The 22,184-nt window shown below is 47.8% G+C and overlaps 1 protein-coding gene across 5 annotated transcripts in view; it reads right to left on the bottom strand.

The window, feature by feature from the left end:
- Nucleotides 1-10,091: 10,091 nt before the first annotated feature.
- The window catches only part of LOC133353041 (high affinity cAMP-specific 3',5'-cyclic phosphodiesterase 7A-like), a 119,541-nt gene continuing 107,448 nt past the window's right edge, over nucleotides 10,092-22,184 (bottom strand). For all 5 annotated transcript variants that reach the window (XM_061569129.1, XM_061569128.1, XM_061569131.1 and 2 more), the window contains 5 exons: nucleotides 21,535-21,626; nucleotides 21,206-21,350; nucleotides 19,245-19,341; nucleotides 17,898-17,978; nucleotides 10,092-17,048 (listed from right to left, as the gene is read on the bottom strand). In XM_061569129.1, coding sequence (XP_061425113.1) covers nucleotides 16,804-17,048; nucleotides 17,898-17,978; nucleotides 19,245-19,341; nucleotides 21,206-21,350; nucleotides 21,535-21,626 — 660 coding nt within the window. In that variant the 3' untranslated portion in view covers nucleotides 10,092-16,803. The remainder of the gene's footprint in view (nucleotides 17,049-17,897; nucleotides 17,979-19,244; nucleotides 19,342-21,205; nucleotides 21,351-21,534; nucleotides 21,627-22,184) is intronic.

A 22,184-nucleotide genomic window follows, 5' to 3' on the forward strand; every position in this document is an offset into this window, starting at 1 on the left:
CCCCACGACAAGTAACACAACGCTCAGCACGTCAACAGTCCTACAAAGCAGAAGACGACGACATTGCAGACGTCGTCGGTTCTCCGGAACAACGCTCGAAGCCCACCCCGTGGCCACCCAGCCTGGCACGGGCACCGTGGCGACCTCCCAGACACCGACGACGGCTCGCTCAAGGTGTTTTTGAGGTCACCTGAGGGGATGCCACCTGTACCTGTTTTCGTAGGATTCGTCCTATTGCCAAGGGTGCAGCCCCTATTGGAGCCCGCGTTTGTTTACAGAACACAGCTGATCCGTCAGCAAGATTGGACATCAAAGGTCACAGAGACACTCGCACTCACGAGCTGACCTTGACGGTTCTATGCCGACTGTAACAATTCGTGGGACCCTGCAGAAGCTATGCGCAGGTGCGTCATGGCATCAATGGAATGCGCTTTGATGAACTCTTGACCTCTATAAAATTTAAACCCTAAACACGGGTTAAGTTCCATGCGGGTCCATGCGGTACCTTTTTATGGGTTTAAGTCTTAGAGATAATACATTATGGGAGTATTATTGATATAAAAAAAATAACTTGTCGCGGTTTTTTTACGGAGCAGCACAATTGTCAGACAACAGTGACGTCATCTCAGACTGAGCTGCTTTACAAGTGCTTGGTGGTGCAGCGTGGCTGTGACCGCACGCAATGGGCATATCAACAACAAAAACAGCATCCATCCGCCACTCAGCGGCAGGGACGTGACCACGGCGACTGTGCCAGGCCAGGCGCACTTTGAGGCCACGTGAAGCGTAACGAAGACTCGCTGGTGACAGGAGGTCACGGAACAGGCCTAGGTGCCTTGGGTTGACTGACTGAGATGGCTGGCAGATGCAACAGCTGTGTCCCCTACTGTGCCAACTTGCTGTATTTTAGCCGCCCGGTGTTCCACCCGTTGGTGTGAGCGTCGCTCCTCCGCCCTCCGTTCTTGTTGGAGGGCGACTTCACAAGCTTCCTTCACAGAGGCCGCTCTTGACACTGCTCGTACCAGTCTTCGGCAAGTCCACTCAGCTCCACATCCTCTGGTCCATCTCTTCTCCAGCTCGTGTCATGCCCGTTTAGCCCCCTCTATCCGGCCAAACAGAATCTGCTTGGGCATGCAGTAGCTGGGCATGCGGGCTACATGACCCAGCCAACGCTGTCTTGCCTGCTGGAGGAGCTCACAGATGGGAATGTGTACAGATCTAGATTTCAACTACAGCCACCGCCATACTCCCATCTAGGATCTCTCCAAAGATACAGGATTCCGTGTCCGACATATTTATTAACCACGCGCAATAAGCAGCGCCGGATGATCGTAGTAGTAGTAAAAGTAGCGACATATGCTACGGGCCCCGCACTTTCAGGGGCCCCGCGCTAAATCCTTTCAAGCTATCAATTCCGGTTCAGTGATTCTGCACTTGCTCTATTACTAGAGTACTATACTGCCTTAAACTTTTATGAACGACTGGGTGTTTAAGGTTAGCCATGTGTTGTATTATCTGGCTGCATAGCAAATGAAAAAATACAATTACTTTACTATGCAAGTTGCAAAGTTGTGTTTTCATATTTCTGTGTTTTTATTTATAATTTAGGGCCCCTTTATCACATCTACTACAAGCCCTGCACAAGCTTCATCCGGCACTGGCAATACGATTACCCCGCTCGGGAATATAATACAAGACAACCCAAGATCCTATGATAGCAGTTGCGTATGTATGTTGTAGCCGACCGTGTCGTCTTTATGGTACAGCCCATAAAGATATCAACAGCAGCCGGTAGAGACTGCCCCGGGCCCCGCACTTTGTGTGTGTGGGGGGGGGGGGGGTTGCGCGTTACGGTGTCAGATGGTTTAGTTTGAAGGCGATGGCGGCGGGGTGGGGGCTCAGACGGTGTGGGGTTTGCACCGGGCATGGGAAACGCTAGGAATTATCGATAATACAGATTTGTTTGGGTTATATCGCGATACAACCCAATAATACAGGTGTTTTTTTTGGGTTAGATCACGATCTAGCCCAAAAAAACACCTGTATTATGGATGATATTGGTCGTGAAAGCCTACGTGTTAAACAGGGGTCAATTAATTTGGAAGGGGGGGGGATCACAGGACATATGGACCAACTTCTCTCGCACCGTGACGTGGCCCACCGGTGCGGGGGGAGGACGAAAAAGGAACGGGGCTCGCCGTTCCGTGCCAAGCGCCACCTCCGCACAGCCGGGGGCCCAAGGGCACAGCGAGAGAGAGATAGACAAAGGCTTCACCACCCTCGGGGTGCTCTACGGGCTTTGCGGCGTGGTGTGTGTATGCTGGACTTCTTTCGCAACATTAGGTAACCAACGGGTGCTAATCGGAGGTGAGCTTCGCGAGTGGGCGGTGGTGCAACACTTTGCTGTGTTTGCTGGACCGTTTGTGTTAAGGCCACGTGATAACGATCTGACACAAAATGTGTGTCGTCAAGACCCTCCACGACCCGACACAGCAAAAACAAAAACCCAACAAATTGCCACGTGTACGTACAGGCGTTTAGCGCACCCGTTTTGCGGTATTATTGCTACTAATGGTCGATTGATTGTTTCGGCTCTTCGGTAAATTGAATAATTAATCTGAGAACCAGATGTGGCCATGAGATATTCACACTGCCTCGGTGACATCCAGATGCAGAAAGAGCAGCCGCATATCGCGTGACACGGAGACTTCTTACGTCGGCATCACAACATCACCGGCACCACAGAAACACGAGGTTTAAATTCAATATTGGCCATGACCAATTAATTGATTAATTATACGTGCCTCATTCTAACGTGCCTGGGACAGGTTATCTAACCCAACAGTCCAATTATTACTCATGATATTGGCTGCAAAAGTGTCCGAGATAATTATTTTTTTATAACATGTTTTTATGCTGGTAGGAACCCACTGGTTCCACCAGCCCACAGGGGATTATTGTGTCCGTCCGTCTTGCAGGGAGGGACTGGGTGGGGAGGGAGGGGCTCGGTGGGGAGGGGAGGGTAGGGAGGGGCTGGGTGGGGAGGGTGGGGCTGGGTGGGGAGGGTGGGGCTGGGTGGGGAGGGGCTGGGTGCGGAGGGTGGGGAGGGGCTGGGTGGGGAGGGGTTGGGTGGGGGGTAGGAGTGGTGGGGCTGGGTGGTGAGGGGCTGGTCACCCCCGTGGTGCCCTTATAAAACTCAACGTTTAACCTACTCACGCCGGCTTGTACCCGCCCTCACAGTCGGGCATATTTGCGGAATACACCACGCCTCCGTTGACCCTGGCCATTGACCGAGCAACCCAATGTTCCTGCCAGCTCCCTCCGCAGGAATGTGTTATATATGTAATAAAAGACTCCAACAGGCGATGCTGGTCTCCGTTTGTCTTTTATTTAGGTTCTTCTCCGCACCCCCCACTGGCCTCCTCTCGGACCAGTGTCGTCTCGCGCGCGCCGCGCACGCTCCCTCTCGCGTGCCACGCACACTCTCTCTCTCTCGCGCGTGCCACGCACGCTCTCTCGCGCGTGCCACGCACGCTCCTCCGTTAGCTCCTCTATTCCCGCACTCCGCACACCGCTGGCCGACGGCGTGCAGAGGTCCTTCGGCCATGTGGCCGATGGCGCGGCTCTTTCCTCACCACCCAACGTGGCTCAGCCTCTTAACTTCCCCGACTGCCCCGATCTCTTCCGGGCTCCCACTTATATCCATTCCCCCCACGTGACCCTCACTCCTCCCCTTCCGGATCGTCAGATTCGGCCTTCCCATACTACCCCGCTGGCTCCGCCCCCATTCACCTCGCCTCCCATTGGAGCCGAGGTGAACGGTGGCCCCTCCCACACGCCCCGCAGACCAGGCTCCGCCCCCCAATACCCCGGGCTGTGTGATTGGACCCGAGCCCAGCAACAACCCCATTTACGCTCGCATTACATATATATAGAAACGAAACAGAACACAGAGCGGTGGATGAGATATTTGCAATTATTTTGAACGGAGCAAACTTTACGCAGTGTCAATACTCTGAGTTACGTAGTTCGCATGTGAGAGAGATAAACGATATACTGCAGAACAATTATGCCTCGTTAAATCTCAGTTGGAAAGTTTATCTCTTAAAGTAATGCGTTGATTTCAACAAAACATGTTAAAAGGGGAGGTTGCACTGGAGTCACCCATGACGATGTTGTTCATGCGCTCATTCAGCAGTTGGGTAATTTCCTCACACGTGGTCTACTTTGTCACCACCACTACGTGCTGCTGTCAACCCCTTATCAGGGCCTACCTTATTACAGACCAATGCAGGCCTCAATGTGCCCGTATTGAAACGGCTGTACATGGTATGGACCTGAAAACTCAATTTCCCTGCACAAGAATACGGGTAAACAGTATGGGTTGACAGGTATGATAACTGAGAATAGGTTTTCCCCTTTTTTCTGGCAACAAAACAGGTGTTAAGATGTTAAAACACCAAACTGCAACCTTTTACAAGGAATCACGTCTGCATTAACCACAATACTTGTGGTCAGAATGCAAACATAAAACATACTCTGACCAGAGAACGCCAAAAGACGTGTCCGCTGGTCTAACACCGTTTGAGACTCGGCTCAAAAGAAAGCTGTCTCTGGTGTGGACCAATCAGTTTCAAAGACAATGCATATATTATCAGTGTGTTTTTGGTTTGCATTCTGACCACAAGTATTGTGGTTAATGCAGACATGATTCCTTGTAAAAGGTTTCAGTTTGGTGTTTTAACATCTTAACACCTGTTTTGTTGCCAGAAAAAAAGGGAAAACATTCTCATATTTTGGTACTGGCAAAGGAGGTCCCATGAGTTATGATAACTATTCATGTATGATGCATTTTCAGAGAACAAATAGCACTCTGAAATATATGTACACAAGGGCCTCAAAAAGATAAAGGCACGGGACCTTAATTTTCAAACAACACAAATACATCCATAATAGAGTTGTTTTGGGTTAGATCGCGTAAGTATATAAATGTGTCGTTAAAACCCGCCACGACCAACTAGTAAGGGTTGTCACGTAAACAGAACATGCCAAAACATGCGAAAGAGTGCAGAAATGTAGTCACCACATCTACGCCTCTTATAAGGAACGAAACAGGTGGACTTCTCCACAAATCTGGCTGTCGCCTGATGAAGCTGGTTGTAATTACTGGCAAAACGTCGAACTCAGATTGTAAATGTTGTGGCTTGGCTTTCCAACACACCGGTGTACTGTACTAGTGACGAATTGGCCACGTTCTGTTTACGTGACAACCCTTACTAGTTGGCTGTGTCGGGTGGTGGCGGGTTTTATATATGTACACGATCTAACCAAAAAAAGACCGATATAATGGATAATATTAGTCGTGAAAGCCGACGTGATATACTAACACAAATACATATCAATGCCCGTTAACTTCACACAAGGTCGATACAATGTGCCTTTCCCATTAGCCAGCGATATGGCGCTGGCGAATGGCACGCAGACTCGCAATGCACAGAGTTTGGCTTTTCATAATAGTAGGGGGAGGTGATACGGTCATGGAAAGCAAAAATCCTCAAATGCGTCCCACGACACTGTCACGTGCCAGCGTGTTCGTTACTTAGTCGAGCTGGTTAAAGTCACGCGGCTGTGTGGAGGGCAAGTGGTAGCTACCGAACGCTTCGTGTCTCGCGCCGAGAAGGACCTGGGTTCGATCCCCCAACTGGAGCGCGCATCTCTGCGTGTAGAGTTTGTACGTTTCGCTCATTGCTTGTGCTGCGTGAGCATTCCGCTGGGTTTCTCTTTTTTGCAGAAGCGACCTGGCCACAAATGATAACTCAACGAAGTGTCTTATCATCATGTGGGAATTTATTGCAGGCAAATGCTCTGAACGAGTGATGTTGATTCTAAAAGTGGAGGGAAACACGGGAAGACCTGGAGAAACAAAAACGAACACAACCAAGGGGAGCACATTGCAAATTCCACTTATACAGCAGGCGTCAGGGTCAGGATCGAACTCACGACCTCCTGCAAACCAGGCGAGGTAGTTAACATCTCGCCACCACGGCATCCTCTGTATAACCACAGACACATTTGTATCCAATTCACTGCGAGCAACGGTTAATGATGTTCCTGCGTCTTGTGGCTCGCTGGTGACGCTGAGTGGCCACTGGAAAGCACTTTGACCGTTCTTCTGTCCTGCCAGCTCTAGAGGGTTACTCCAGAGACTGCTCTCGACGCGGCAACCGCAGCCTCAAGCGAAACGAGGCCAACCCCCTCCGCCGCCACCATCACCTGTGGCAAGGCTGTTGTTGCGTTACGGAGACGCGCACGTGAACGGCCACTAACGTTGAGCAGACACTCAGATGGAGGTAATTTGGTGAGAGAGTTTAAAACGGTTGCCTTGCTGGGAAGCCAACACAACAACGTGGCATTCACGCCTGTTCTGTGGCGTGACATTTCACCGAAAAAATGAGACGTTATTTTGATTCTCGAGAAAGATGAACGTGGGCTAATTTCCCCTCTCTCAACTTTCCCTGGCGCAAAAAAAAAGTTCTTAAAGTCACTTTATTGTCAAGTGTGTTACATGCATGACATACAACACAGATGAAATACAGTCCTCTCTCTTGGTCCCACGGTGCAACCAAGCAATTAAAAAATGTATCACAATTAACAGACATAAATAAACAATAAACAATCGGCGATCAACACAAGATAAATAATCAAAAATGTAATAAACTTAAAATAAACAACAGTCAAGCATTTTTAAAATGTAAAATATTATTTAAATAAAGTATTTAAAGAAATAAGATATTTGATGACGAACAAATGCACGTAGATGGATAACACAAAAAACATAAAAACACCAAAAAACATAAAAACACCGATCTGATGGGAGAGAGAGGAGCCGCTGCATGTATACGCGCCGCCATCTTCACGCACTGAAACAAACTGGTGCACGTATTGAACTCATGTTGTTTGATGTACCACAGGCGTGCGAATTGGCAAGATGCCTCGGTTTGCTTTGAGCTAAGAATTCCAAGGGTTGCATTTTTTTGGGCCATCCGACGTTCCACGGAGGATCTGTTTAGCACACCATTTCGCCCTTTTGTGTGGCCGGCAACCACAACTTATGTGACTTAAAAAAATGCGTGTGGCAATGTTGTTCTAACGTTGGCAGTTACTCTGGGTAACAGTTAACTAAATATCGGGATAATAAAACCAAGGCTGCTGTTAGTGATGCAAACAAATGTCCGATTCTTCTGCGAAGCCTGATGTCCATTAGGCCTTAAAAACGTGCAACAGTAAATTGTGGCACAGATGCATTGGGAGTTTTGGACGGGTTAAATGTCTCTTGGCTTATACAACCAGAGAAATGTTGACTCTAAAAATAACGGTGCAGAAACATGTTTAAAGGATAAACTAAAATAAAAAAAAAGTTTCCCTCAGATCAAAATTACGTCTCCTAAAACATTCATACTGCAGTATTTGCATAAAATTAACCACTAATACTCGAATTGTAAATTTTGTGGTTTGCTTTCCAACACACCGGCGTGCTGTACAGGTGACAAACCTTACTAGTTGGCTGCGTCGGCTGGTGGCAGGTTTAGCGACACATGAACAAAAGGCGTGCACACGAACGACAAACGCATCTTCATCACTTAAACAGGGGATTTATTTAACCATTTTTGTTAACACCTTTAGTGACATTGCACTGAAAAACTTGAACCAAACTAAATCAGTTTATAAATAGCTTTTCCATTTTAAAATGTCGTTTTTGTTTAAACATTGAAATTTAAAACTCCAGTCAGTCTGGGATAATAAACAAATAGCTATGGTTAAAATGTTTCTGCTACATAATTCGAAGCTGAGTAATTTGCAGTTCACCCAAAATATAATAATGTAGGTCTCGGAGCTGTCCAGGTGGCTCAGAGGTCAGAGGTCAGTGCGGAGTTGGCACTCCTGAGATTCTGTTTGGATAAACCGGGCTCACAAGGGAGCTGATGGTCTCAGGCTGGTCACCAAAGACCATTATATTAAAGTTGTATTTGCACTTCACTAGGCTAAATTCCATCTCAAAGAAACAAAAAATTGCAGTTTTCATTTTAAGCGGCAAACATTACTCTGTATCAGGATCTATGTGAAAGGGCTGTCCCCCAACCCCCCTCCACCTCCCCCCCCCCCTGGTGTGGATAAACAATCACTTGAAATCTCTGAAGTAGTTCTGATACCCGATTCAATGGACCGTTCACGAATACGTGGCGATGCACTACTCTGCGAGTGTTCGTAATGGGTTCCTAAAAATAACGTCCGATAATATATACACACGCGTGTACATTCTAGCCATTGCCCCATCGATATGACATGTGCGAGGGATGTTTGATAACACTGGTCAACAAACAAAAAAACATTTTTTTCTGGCCTGGACTTTTGCAGCTGTTTTAGACTAGTTTCAGGGTGCTGATTCCAAATCTGATCTCAGATTTGCTCTTTCACATCATTTTTATGGTATCGGCATACCCCATTTTCATTGATTTTACCCGAAATTAACTCCGTCACTTATGATTGCAAGTTGTTGCGAGTCAGTGACTGCTTTCGTGTTAAAATATGGTGCTGTATTTTTAGGATAGTGTGTTTATAATATCATTGTATGTAGATATCCACATTTATTTAATATTTTTCTTCTGCAGTTTTTATTGAAAATGCAATATTTGATATCTCAAAAACCTGATGTGATAGACAAAAACTGATGCCATATTTGGAATCAGCACCCCAAAATTACCTTAAAACCGTTGGAATACCTTATGCCAGAAAAAGTGTGTTGACCAGTGTTATCATTTCTCGAGTCACGCTCTTCTCAAACGCACTTGTCCGAGTGGCCTCTTCCTCGTCGTTCCAGCAGCTCAGATGTCTATAGGTAGGTCTCCAAAGCCATAAACGTGTCGCCGCTTTCGCAACATCCTTTCTTGAGTCCTGCCTTCTTCATCAGAGGTCGAAACAAATGGATGTCCGAAGGGGATAGGTCTAGGCTGTATGCTAGATGTTTCAGAATATTCCATCAAAGCTCTCCCCAATTCTGTCATTGCATGTGCATGTTTTGGCTGTGTTATTGTGCCGAAACACCACTTTTCCTTTCTTAAGTCGGGATCCCTCCAGAATCACACGTGTGAAATTGACTGTAGCTGATCGATCACCTGGTCTACCGCTTTGCTATCATAAACATGTTCACATCCTGATGTTCTTGTTTGTGAATGTTTCCGCAATCTATTGTTTCCACCATATTACAACTTTCGTCTTCAATGGATTCCACTTGGCTCTACACCATCGGAGTAAATAACACAACTGCTTGCCACTCGTCGAATGTGCAGTTGTGTAAGGGTGCTGCCATCTTTGATCATGTGATGCGTCTGTCATCGAGTGGCAAAATATGCAAAAAAATTGTAACAATACCATGCCCCATTCACATCCCAAATTTGACCAAAATTGCAGATAGATTATAGTTATTCAAATCCCATAATTGACACAGCCGTGTAGAAGGTAAACATGGAAATGCATTTTACGTAATCTGAAACTTGTTAGGGTAAAGGGCATATATTAATATTATATCCTATTTGTTTTTATATATTTTTTAGCACAATTTTATTTTCTCACAATCTGTCACCTGCATCACGTGGTGCTTTCAGATGCGCTTCTGCGGCCGTCTGGAACGCTCTTCCTTTCGATATTAGGAAGCCATTGGAGTTACGCACTTTTAAATCATCTAGACTGAAACTCATTTCAATATAAGTTTTTGCGTTTAGTTTGTTGTCCTTCCCCCACGCCTCCAATAAGCACGGATGGCTACGTATGGTGCGAAAGAAGTTCAACATACATACGTACATGCATGAGATGGCCTAATTGTGCTCTTTATGGAAAGAATGGAGTTTTGTAAAGAGCAACCCACATCTCAGGGGGTACACCCCAATCCTGAATGACCCCAGAACCGCGAGGAGTGGCCCGGCTCACCTCGTACGAATGTGGGAGGCCGATAGCAGTTCGGTACCAGGCCTCCCTCCTTTGTCGTGTGCGTTTTTTTTTTAACAAAACAACAGAGTGAAATGTGTGGGCACATTTTAAGGATTTCAATTGTTTATTTATTTTTCAATGTAAAAACCAAGGAAAACACAAAAAGCACCTTGTGCTGTCAACAGTTAACGTGTTACATACCGCGTAAGAATGAAAAACATCCACATAACTAAATGGCCATTATGGTATTATAAACTGCAATTAAAATAACTAAACCTAACATTACATAAAAAAACTAAGGGAGAAAAAAAAGGAAAATCAAAATACAAAATGGAATGTTCGCGAAGTGTTTTACGTTCCCAAAATGTAACCCCATTCCTTACAGTCAAGCCGAGCTGAATGGCAACCCCCAACGACCACGGTCTTAACTGTGACCAGATATCGCCGTGCACGTTAGGAAACGTGTTCAACTCAGCCATGTGCATAGGTTTAAGGCAATGGTATATTACGCCGATGGTTGTAATCGTTGCGACACTTTCGCCACGGCCCTGCTATGTTTTCCAAATGCGTGGCGCTGCGAAAGACGGACACACGTGAGTTTTTTAGTTTTTTTTTACCCTAGGCATTATTACGCGCGTCACAAATCTCACGACTTGGGCCTGCGGAGTTCCACTGAGATCACACCACGCGTGTCCCCGCGCCCCATCGGCGCGCCACGGAGACCGTGCGATGCGGCGTTCCGCACTTGGGCACCGAGAGAAAAATGTGTGTCGATTTAACAAAATTGTGGACCGACCTGCTGGTGGTGTTAGGCACAACTTTTAAAAAGGAAAAGAGCTTCTCCCGACACAATTCACCCGCCCCCCCCCCCCCCCCCCCCCGAGGCCAAGTCCTGAACGTTTCACAGCGTCTCGTCTAGGTGCGTAAACCATCACGCGCGAACTCCGATCGTCGCCTTCGCAGCAGCAGATTTTGCCGAGCCATCGCAACAGAGACGGGCACACGGCATCGTGCCACCGGAGGTATGCACTTTTAAAATCATCCAGATTGAAAAATAATTTCTTTAGAACTGCTTTTTGGTGTTTAGTTTGTTGTCCTTCCCCTGCACCTCCGATTAGCGCGGTAGGCTACGTTCGGTGCGAAAGAAGTTCAACACACATACACGCACACACATTTGTTGTGTTGCTTCCCTGTAGACTACTCGAATTATATTTACAAAAATGGTGACGCGCATCTGCGGATGTCTACGGGAACGGCCGAGACAACGCCGTGATGCAATCCCAAACATTGGCAGTCACACGTTCACTTCTGATGTTCCGTTTGGGGGGAAGATGACTGCATGGACTCCGTACCATTACGTCAACGTAAAGGATCCCAGGCTCAATGAAGAGGAACTAAAAAAAATGTGACAATGAAGCTTAATGTTAACAATTAAAAACAACGCATTACTCATCACAAACATATTTGCCCAAGGCTTCAAAAAGGCAATACAAAATGCTTCATTTTAATGTACAACTCTCAGCACTAATGTGTACTCTCCCGTCTCTCCTAAGGTTAAGCATAAAAAGACTGATAAATAAATGTATCTCAACAATAAAGAACTTTACATTATACATTAACATGAAAAAAATGCATCGATAAACATGCCAATTGACAGACGTAACAAAAGTACAGCATTCCAACAGTCGCTTCAGTGCAGCAGTAACACGTGGACATTTAGATTCTGAAAATGAGGCTACAGTGGCCATTGTGACTCTGCTATCTAAAGTCTTACACTGACGCCATATGTATGCATAACACGTATACATACATATCCACACGCTTATTTACACACACACACATTCAACTTTTGAAAAGGGGGTCGCGCGAACAGAATTTAACCGGATTGTGTCAGTACTGAAAGTTTTTTTTTCCCCGATGTTTTTTTTATAATTATCATCATTCCGAGTGCACACTTTTGTTTTGTTTGTGTGTTCCTTTTACAAACAAGCCCAGCGCGTCGCGATGAAGCCGATTGTAAACAAGCGAGAGGGGTCTGAAACACACGCGCGCGCGAAGCATCCCATTCATCCCACCCCTCCCGGTCGCAACACTGCGTTTGTGAAGGCGGAAATTAATAAATAAACCCGGGGCCCCGGTTCGCTCCTGCCCATTCCCGTCTCATTCCAGCACAATGATCGCACGCGACACTGCTTAGTTTACCAAAGCTTTTTAGAACGCCCCGCCACCCGTACCCCCCCCCCCACCCCCCATTATATATTTTTTAATAATCAGTGTTATATACTACCAATTTTTTTTATTGTTTGTTGTTGTTCAGCCATATCAGTTCACAATTTGAAATAAAATCCTCTTGGGCCACACACAAGTTCCTCAGGCATGGTCGGTAACCATTATGGCAGCTAGAGAGATGAGGTAAGAGCATGTTATGAAACACAGAAAGGCTATAAAACCAAATTAAATTACAGTGCAAACTGCAAAAAACACCTCGGCTTATGCAGCTGGTTCTTGTCAGCAGAGTCGTTTGTCGTGAGCGTTTTAAACGGTTCTAAAAGCGGCATCGTTCAGCTTGCAGATCGCCCCTCGTCAATACGCACGCCACTGCACTCTCGTTCTCGATCAACTCCGAAGCGGTTTGCGATCTACTTGCCAACTCCGCCTTCTGTTCTCTCTGAAGCTATTGCGGATTATTACAGAGGTGTGGGCACCAACCCCCACCCCGCCGCCCCCCCCCCCTCTCAAATGTTCCCAGCCAGTTGGATTCCTTACAGCAAAATGTATCGGATAACATTTTACAAGTAACAAAAAAAAGTTTGCTTTTGATGGTGTGAGTTTGAGTTTGGTCACGCTGTGCGATGTCACCGTCTCACCGAGTGCCCTCAAGCCAGAAACGAGGTGTGCGCGCGCTGCGCTGGAGCGATGCGTACACGGCTCCGTTCAGGAGTGTAATGTGGCGGCCCTCACTCCTCCAGGTTTCTGCGGACGACTTTCACGCAAGTCGGCGTTCCTGATTCAACTCCAATGTTCTGTTTAAGCGGCTCAATCGGGCTGGGGTTGGGGGTTTGACGGCCACGTTGGCTTCTCTCTCAATGCATCGCACGCGCTGGAGCAGACACACGTGGATGAGTGGCCGACCGAGCGAGTTCAGTTCGGAACGGTCGAAACGCGATCGAGGAGAGGGCGGCCCTACTGCACAAATAACACGTCCCAGTTGCGGAGTACACTCGCACGTGTGAGAGAGCTACACTTCCCGTGGCGGGCACCTCCCGCTATGACGGTAGCTGTGCAGACACCCGCTGGGATTTCCCTGCAAGCTGGAATCGATCTACGCCGGTTTGCAGGGGCTGTGTTTTTGCACTTTAAGAGAGCTTCAAACTGGAAAAGTTTTGCTTAACACTGCCTGTGTAATAATATCTTCCCTCCTTGAATTGTGTTTTTTTATATTGTTTATTAACAGGTTACAGGTGGAAATATTGCAAATGATAAGAGTGCGGCCAGTTAGACATTACTTTATATTATGCCAATGAAAACGAAAATGGGGACAAAAATGCAATAGACTAATAATAATATAGAAATAATTTCCAACGAAAATATCTGCGGCAGTGTGGGCTTGCGTGAGCGCACGTCCATCGGTTTTTCGTGCGTGTGCCATTAAACAGCTGTGAGCACAGAACCCCCACCGACTCTTCCACTCACAAAACAGCGTCTCAAGACTTCGGATAATTGTATAAGGAGAGAATGAGGAGTCTGCGAGATTCAGTGTCAACTCTGCATCGGAGGGGGGTTAGGGGGGGGAAATAATCGATGTTAACGTGAGGCCCCGCGACATGGCATAGGCATCGCCGTTGACTTCTGTCGAGTGGGCACAGGCGCGTGTGTGTGTGTGTGAAGCAAGAACAACTTCTATGGCCTCCCGAACGTCGACAATCGGATATAAAAACTTGACACAACCCTGTAATATACCTGAGAATGCATACTGTTCGCATTTTATATATGTACACACATCATACGCCCAAAAGTTTCCCCAGTCCCCACCCCCCCTCCCCCGGCTTCACTCCACGACAGGCCAATTTTGCAGAAAGGAAACGCATCACAAATTGTTAAAAGTAAATCAAACTTAGCTGGACAGGGAACTGACGGGGACTTGGCAAAGCCTTGAGTTTTGTTGTTATATAAATGCGATTAACTTGCTATTTCCATCGTTAATCAAACAGCAAGCATACAGGGAAAACCTCTAACAGTCTTGCAAGCTGAGTTTTGCTTGAGGTACTGTTTGCTTCGACAGTTTGAATTCAAGTCTTCACTTTTCTTGAAAAGGTGTTACCCCCCCGCCCGCTCCCCCCCCCCCTATAATTACATCACGCAACGCGCGCACGCACGCCCGTGCGTGAACGTGCACTTGCATTGCGCGCATGTGTGTAGAATAGCACGAGCTCGTACGCAAACACACGCGCACACAGAGCAAATGCATGCCATCCCTTTTTTCTTATTTCCATAGGTAAACAACAATTGGCCACGAACTCCCCAACGAGCCCACCCGTCACTCCATTAACGACACAATATACTTATTGAACATAGCAAAAATATCTCGACGGATTGTTTTAACGTGTTTCCGTGAATGCGCAAACTCATCGTTTTGGCCTTGTGCATGTATAAGACTTGGCTGCTGTTCCGCCACCAGCGTTCATCGCTCTAAAATCTAAACCTGGAACTTTGACCACCTCGGAGACTTGACCCGCTCGCATTCAACTGCAGCCTTGACCAGTCGTTCGGCCACACGCCACCCCCACCGATTCCCGTGAGTGCACGGCGAGTACTTTGGTTTACCGCATACCCCATCTCCACGGCGGGCACGGTAAATGGTTAAAAACGACGCGTGCCATTCTGTGCTGGTTTGTGAAAGCGTGCAAAGGCCGCGCCTCCTTCCTCGACCCGATGGATGTTTCACGATGATGGCTCCCGCCCATGCGCAAGTTTGTGAACGCGCCCTTGCACCCATTTCAACCACCGCAAGTCTCGAGATTTTCGCAAGTGACGGTGGGAGGGGGGGGGGGCAACACGAGAACGTGAAGCGCAGGAGGAACGTGCGCCGCATGGTGTGGGAAGAAATAAAAAAAAGAAATAAAAACCCAATCAGAAGAAAAAATATTCTCGGCAAACACCGCCGAGTTACCCCTGCTTGGTTGCACGAAGGATGTCGGTCCGGGTCAATCGATAAAAAAAAGGACACGCGACACCTCGCAGCCATCAGTGAGCACACCTTGGCATTTATCGGCCAACCAACAGGATGGGGAACTCTGATCATCCTCCGAGCCCTCATTGTTTTCATGTTCACTCGGCCTTTCGCAGGCTACCCAAGGGAGAAAACCGAATTTTAAAAGGCCGTCGAGGCGTTTTCCCCTTGCGACTGCCCCCGTGACCTGCTCGCCGTGGGCTGCGAGGGCCCCGACTGCGCACGCGCAAACTTAACTTTAGGAGTTTTGTTTTTTAACAATGGTAGAAAAGCAAAAGCCCAGCGTGCGTGCATGCCCTTCAAAGCTCTAAGCGCGCCTGTGTCAACCCCGCTGACGGTGCTTCTAGGACCCTAGAGAGAGAGAGAGGGCTCGCGCGGTCCCTCTACACCCCCGTGCTCGGACCGCGCGCGAGCGTCGGCAAGCGTCGCTCGCTCGCGCGAGAACGGCGGGCCCCATTCGCTGGTGTCGAGTGTGTGGGCACAGCAGTGCAGCCGGTGCACGAGTTAAAGGCCTGGGGCTGGTGAAGTCAGAAAAAGGGGGTAATGAACTTCAGGGGTTTCAAGAAAGGGATTTAGGAATTGTTGTAAAATGCTATTACTTTTTTAAAATCTCCATAGAAATTTCACCGGAGCAGCTGTCAGCCTAGCCTCGGCGGCTGTTGGGTTAGACTATGGCAGCGACATGAAACGAAGCTGGGATCGATAGATTGCGTGGAGGCCATTGTGTTCTTAAAACGGCCAGGGGGTTTTGGATGCGATTCTGACGAGTGACATTGAGAGGGTGACCAGACTTCATTTCGAGATTTCCAAGTGGCCTCTCCGTTTCCAACACTCTACGTTCCGTGTCCACGTGCCCCCGTGCCCCTTGGTCGAACTAATGCCTCGACGTTGCGTGAAGAAAAACAGGTTTTGAAGACTTTCACTTCTCCGTGTCGTCAATAACTGCACACGGGCAGGGGCGGTCTGCTAACGCTGGTGAATCCTGCAATTGGAAGCGCATTCTATTCAGTATTGACGAATTAATTTTTTCCCTTCATCTTCATCAGTCACAATCTATTGGGGCCCTCGAGAAGGCCACTTGTTTTTTTTAATCGGGGTGCAGGCCGCTCTGTCTTGATAGAGAGTTGAGGATGGGGGGGGGGGGCGCATCACTGGCCAGCTGGTTGTCCCTCCTCACGTTCTTTTTGAAAGTTTGGCATCATGGTCCTCACGTTAAGGGTTCATACAAATCCCTCTGAGATTCAATCATTTTCACAAGTCCACCGTATACAGTCCTCACTTTCATCGGTCTGCCCCGCTCGGCAATCCACAGCCACACACCGTGGTGGTGGTGGTGGTGTCGTAAGGGCCGGTGGCGACGTTGGCGTCGGTGGCGGAGTGAAAGCAGGTGGGCGTGCTCAATACGTGGCTCCGTGCTCCTGCTGGGGAGCTCTCGTGATGCAAATAAAGGCCTTGGCTTACGTGACGCACAGCCAGCCATCTCGGCACCACCACATCGACGTGCGAACAAAACCGACGGTACTAAGGTCCGCGCAATCTTGGCACCGCTCCCGAGAAACCTCCGGCCGCCGCTGGAGGTCGAAGCGCCGCTATTGCGGGGAGGAGGAGGACGTGGGCCCCAGCTCGGGGCCCTCTCCGTCCTCGGGCGAGTCGTCCGCGGTATCGGCGGAGGCGGCGTCCGCCTTGGCGCTGCCGGCCTCCAGCTCGTTCTGCAGGCCGCGCCAGCTGGCCTTGTTTAGTCCCAGGTGGCCCAGCATGGTGCGGGAGAGGTGCGTGAAGCCCATGAAGCGCGCCCACTCCATGAACAGCGGCTCCACCACGAACGTCATGAAGCCTGCGCGCACACGCCAACCGCACACGTCAGATCCCCGACGCTCCAGTGGCTTACGCGTCGCACACACGCCTCGGGGTTTGAGGAGTTTTCCCCATCCGCGATCGTGCACAGGGCCCAAGGATCCTCCAAGTTGCTTCAGGTTTTGCGGGACAGACTTTGTGCATTTCACAATTTCGGTGGCATTTGTAGACGTATCAACAACTGCACGAAGCTACCCAGTGTATACACAACAAGGAATAAAATTAATTCACTTGGATGGCTATCAGCATGAACCCTGGTGGATGCTGTACTATTAAGCTATACATGACTGAATATATATCCTAACCCTCACACCTGTATATTTGGAGTTTGCATTTTCTCTCTCTCCATGTGATTGCGTGGTCCTCCAGTTTTTCCCCTCCAAATTTAGAATCAACATCACGCATTCAGAGTATTTGGCTGCTATAAATGTCCACGTGATATGCCACTCCATTGAGCTTTCCTTTGTGATACGCCATGTCGCTTCTACAAAATAGCTACATAGCTCGGTGGGCCTTACATGGTAATGTAAAAAAATTGTTTAAGGTTTCTTTTCTTTATATATGTTATTATAGTCACAAAAAACCCCCATGATTGTTGCATTTCTTCACAGCTCTGATTATTATTAACACGATCTCCGACCCTTCTTTGCGTCATTATCCTTGTCTTATCGGAGCGAGGTCTATTTACACCCTGGCATGTTCAGGCGACAAGCAGGGCATGTTTTGTGCCCACAGTTACCATGGGAAGATTCTCCCCCCCATCACATCACCGCTAGAAGTGGCCCTAAAGCAGCGACTAGCACGCGCACTAAAACAAAAATCTACTCACCGATCTGAATGTTGGGCACAGTCTGTGTGTAGCGGTCACACAAAGGGCTGATTTCCAGCCTCCACTTGCGCTCCATGTCGCCTGCGCACACACCACACGTGGCCGGGCAAGAAGCGACAACGCAACCCGGGGGGGGGGGGCTCGAGTTAGTGCACGGTTGGTTGCACGCGGAATGGTTCAACCGCCGCGGGTCAGTCCCGTAAGCCCCGCGTTCAACGCTCGTAGAGTTCGCGATTGTTCACAGTCACACCCAGAATCTGGCAGATTTAGTTTGTAGTCACAATGCAGATCTGTTTTTGTCACGTTTTGACCGTTCTGTTTGTATTCTCCTGTTACCGGCTTGTTTGTAAAGGTTTGTTCGTTAGAGTAAGTACAAAATCTGCATGAAATCCTTTTAACTGAATCTTGTGCACAATTGTGGCATTTTACGCACACTCTCGCACCTCCGATTAGCACGGTTGGTTACGTACGGTGCGAACGAAGTTCAACATACATACATGCGAACTTAATGATCGATACTAATCAATATTTTCGCCATTAATGCTAGGTCATCGCGATGGTGGAGACTTTCAGTTGAACGATACCTGAGAGTCCCTTGCTGTTGTAAAAATGTGCCACTCTGTAAACAAAATGTTTGTGGTCCCCCAACTCTTTATCGTGTTCATTCACATTCACAGCCATCCACGCGGATGACCGAGGCGACGGCATCAACTTTGCCACAGGCTCAAGTTAAAAATACTGCAGGCCGCGGTGGCGATATGTTAACTTCCCCGCCTGGTATGCACGAGGTAGTGGGTTCGATCCTGACTCTGACATCTGTAGATTTGGAGTTTGTATGTCTCTTTTCCCTGTGGTCGTGGATTATTCTTCGGGTCCCCCGGTTTTTTCCCTCCACATTTAGAATCAACATGCTTTTCGAGTATTTGGCTGCTATAAATGTCCACGCGACAAGCCGCTTCTATGAGCTATCGTTTGTGGCCAAGTTGCTTCTGAAAAAGAGCTCTATAGCTCAGTGGGCCTTAACTGGTAAAGGAAACAATCTTTTTTAAGTTTAAGAAGCCCGGGGCACCCACTTCGTGCTTGGACACACCATGCAGCAGCCCACAAGGGCTAGGATCACATGTGATCATGCTAACGCCCCGTGCTCGTGATGAAGCCTTCGTACACGTCCCGTGTGCCCACACCCCATCCATGCGGGACGGAGGCTTTGTGCTGCGTGTGCTGCTGCATGTGCTAGTGTGAAACGTGTACCGCCTGTGCGAGTGTGCTGCGTGTGCCGCTTGTGCTGCCCCGTGTGGTGCCCCGTGGTGCCACGTGTGCCGTTGCGTGGTGTGCGCGCCACCCCACCTTGCTTGAAGAACTCCTCGCACACCTTCTCACTCCACCGCTTGCTGGTGTCCCACACGCGGCACGGGTTGCAGATGTCGGCGCACTTCAGAGCGATCTGTTTGAGGGCCGAACGCAAAGCCGAGCGAACGTTTACAAAGTCGTCAAGTTTATCGCGCGGTTTATAAGTTCCGCTGCACCAATTGAATGCCATATTTTACATTGCAATTTAATGTATACAGCTGGCAACTGATCATCCTGAGAGACTAACAGCCACTTGCTTTGGGTGAATGACTTTAAAAGTGATGACTGATTAGCACGGTTGGCTACGTAAAGTGCGAAAGTAGTTCAACGTACATACGTACCAGTCGACCAAGTTTTTTGGCCACTTTTGTGGTTATACATGCCTCTACATTCATGTGCACCACCTCTATGTTGTTCACGTGGTTTAGCCCATGATGTTTAAATGGGGTGCACAACGAGGTTGCAATTATTCCATACGTTTCAGCTACTTGCATGGAGTTAAAACCACTCTTGCAAGTAATTGATAAACCACCGGCTACACATTTCTTACATAACCAGCCAGAATGGGTTTGGAGCAAGGCCACGATGATTAGTAAAACGGTTAATGGAAAATTACCTCACATTTTTATACTGCTTTCGAATGCCGATGTTAGCCAGAACTTTCCATGTAATTAAAACGAACCGTCCTGTTTGTCAATCCATAAGCCGGGTGATGATTATCGGAACATACATGTCATTTCACAAATTCCGTTGGTGGAGCAATAACAATAATGGCTGTTTCCAGCTCGTTATGTTCTGTTCGCCGGATCTGTGCGAGCGGCCTACTCAGGCGATGTAGGTAGGGACACTATTTAAACTATTTTAAAACACTCTGCTGTGTCAGCAATACACGGTCCTCCCAGACTGCCAGTCACACTATTCTATCGTAGAATATTTCTCCTTTTGTTGTGCTTTCCCCACACCTTCAATTAGCACGGTTGACTCTGTAAAACTAAACTGTTTTTATTTTTTTTATTTTACCAGGGAAGACCCACTGAGCTATGTAGCTCTTTTTCAGAAGCGACCTGGCTATCACAAATTATATCTCAATGAAGTGGCTTATTGTGTGGAAATTTATAGCAGCCATATACTCTAACTGCATGTTTCGAAATGTGGAGGGAAAAACTGGAGAACTCAGGGAAAAATCAACACAAACCACTGAGACACAGACATGCAAACTACAAATATACAGGTGGCAGGGTTGGGATCGAACCCACGACTTCCTGCATACCCGGCGAGGTAGTTAACATCTTGAAGATGTTCAACATACATTCATAAAGCTAACTGGAATACACACGCGGTTTATCCGTTAATTACCGTCAGGGGGCTCTGATCTTCCACGCACGTACAACGCACGCTGCTATGCATCCTTAACGATTTTCTTTGCTGTAGTGTGGTCTATCCTGTTGCATCAGGTATCTTTACAGGATCACTTTCTTTTGGCTACTTGAAGTTTTAAGCTCATTTAATGTTTGCACTCGGGCTCAAAATAAGTATTGAGATGTATATAGTTCTGTCACAAAGTTGATATTCCTTCATATATGTTATCATCATACAGTTATTTTTATTGTCTTGATCGGTTTAACGCAAATAACCCTCTTAAAATGATCCACTTTTCATGCCAAGATTCCTGGGGCTTTAGGGGGGTGCGCGAGAGGAGGCCATGGCCTCACGACACTGGAGCTCTGGGGTTTATCACGAATGGGCACCTGGGTTAAACCAGGACCTCAGAAATTCAAGCCCGGCACTCTGACTTTTTTTTTTATTATGAAGCAGCAATTGGCTGAAAAATAAAAGGCTAATGTTAATTTTGTCATCTTTGGGTCTCTGGAAGTACGTGACCGTATACACATCGAGCTGATGCGGCAGGCCGCCTCTGCCTTTGCTAGCAGAGGATTGTGCGATTCCTGAACCCATACCTGCAATATGAAGTGGCGATGAGGAGCTTCCTCAAGACATAAGTCCCCCTTGTCCAGGTGAGATTTGAACTGGGACAGGAACTCATTCTGTCGGCTGATGTCCGTGGCGAGAATCAGAGAACCAAGATCCCTCTCCATCTGCAGTCTGCACACAATAATTACAACACCACCACCAATCTAGGGTAAGACAGCTTCACAACAAACAACCCTTGCATGCATAGCGTATCACACGTGACATTAATGACACTGCACACGGACAACTCATGTGTCACAAGTCACGCGGAGACTCTGGGATGGTGATGAATACATGGCGGCAGAGTGACACTCGCCTCTCGTCCATCGGTAGGTGAGCGAAGAGTCCGGATTCCCGCAGCATCCCCACCGTGGAGCGCCAGTGGTGGTTCTCCAGCACCGAGGAGTTCTGCGGAGGCACGGCGCGCGCTGCTGTTACGCTCATCTCAGTGCGCTACATCGTGAGACCACTTCAAGCGAGACCTTCAAAGTAATTTAATGAACGTATGTTCATTAAATAACTTTTTTTTGTTTGCATTCTGATCACAAGCATTGTGGTTAATGCAGACATGATTCCTTGTGAAAGGTTTCAGTTTGGTGTTTAAACATTTTAACACCTGTTTTGTTGCCAGAAAAAAGGGGGAAAACCTATTATCGTATGTACGCGTGTGTACGTTGAACTTCTTTCGCACTGTACATAGCCAACCGAGCTCATTGGAGGTGCGATGAGACAGCGCGATGAGATGTCAATGTCCTTGAGAGAGACGCTTTAGCGTGATTATGCGTTTTCTTAAATGCCTATTTACATTACGCTAACATTACAATGATTTATAGTGATTGGAAGACTTCCTCCTATCGTGCCAGTGGCAGGTCTTTGGCTCAAACTCCCTCCGTTCTATCTGATCTGGAGCCCTCTTCCTCATGCCACTTATGCACCCCCTTCTTCCTTCCTTCCTTGAAGGCGTCA

The sequence above is a fragment of the Lethenteron reissneri genome, chromosome 42 (assembly GCF_015708825.2).
Source record: "Lethenteron reissneri isolate LAM-NWPU_2019-01 chromosome 42, ASM1570882v1, whole genome shotgun sequence".
Lineage (NCBI taxonomy): Eukaryota > Metazoa > Chordata > Hyperoartia > Petromyzontiformes > Petromyzontidae > Lethenteron > Lethenteron reissneri.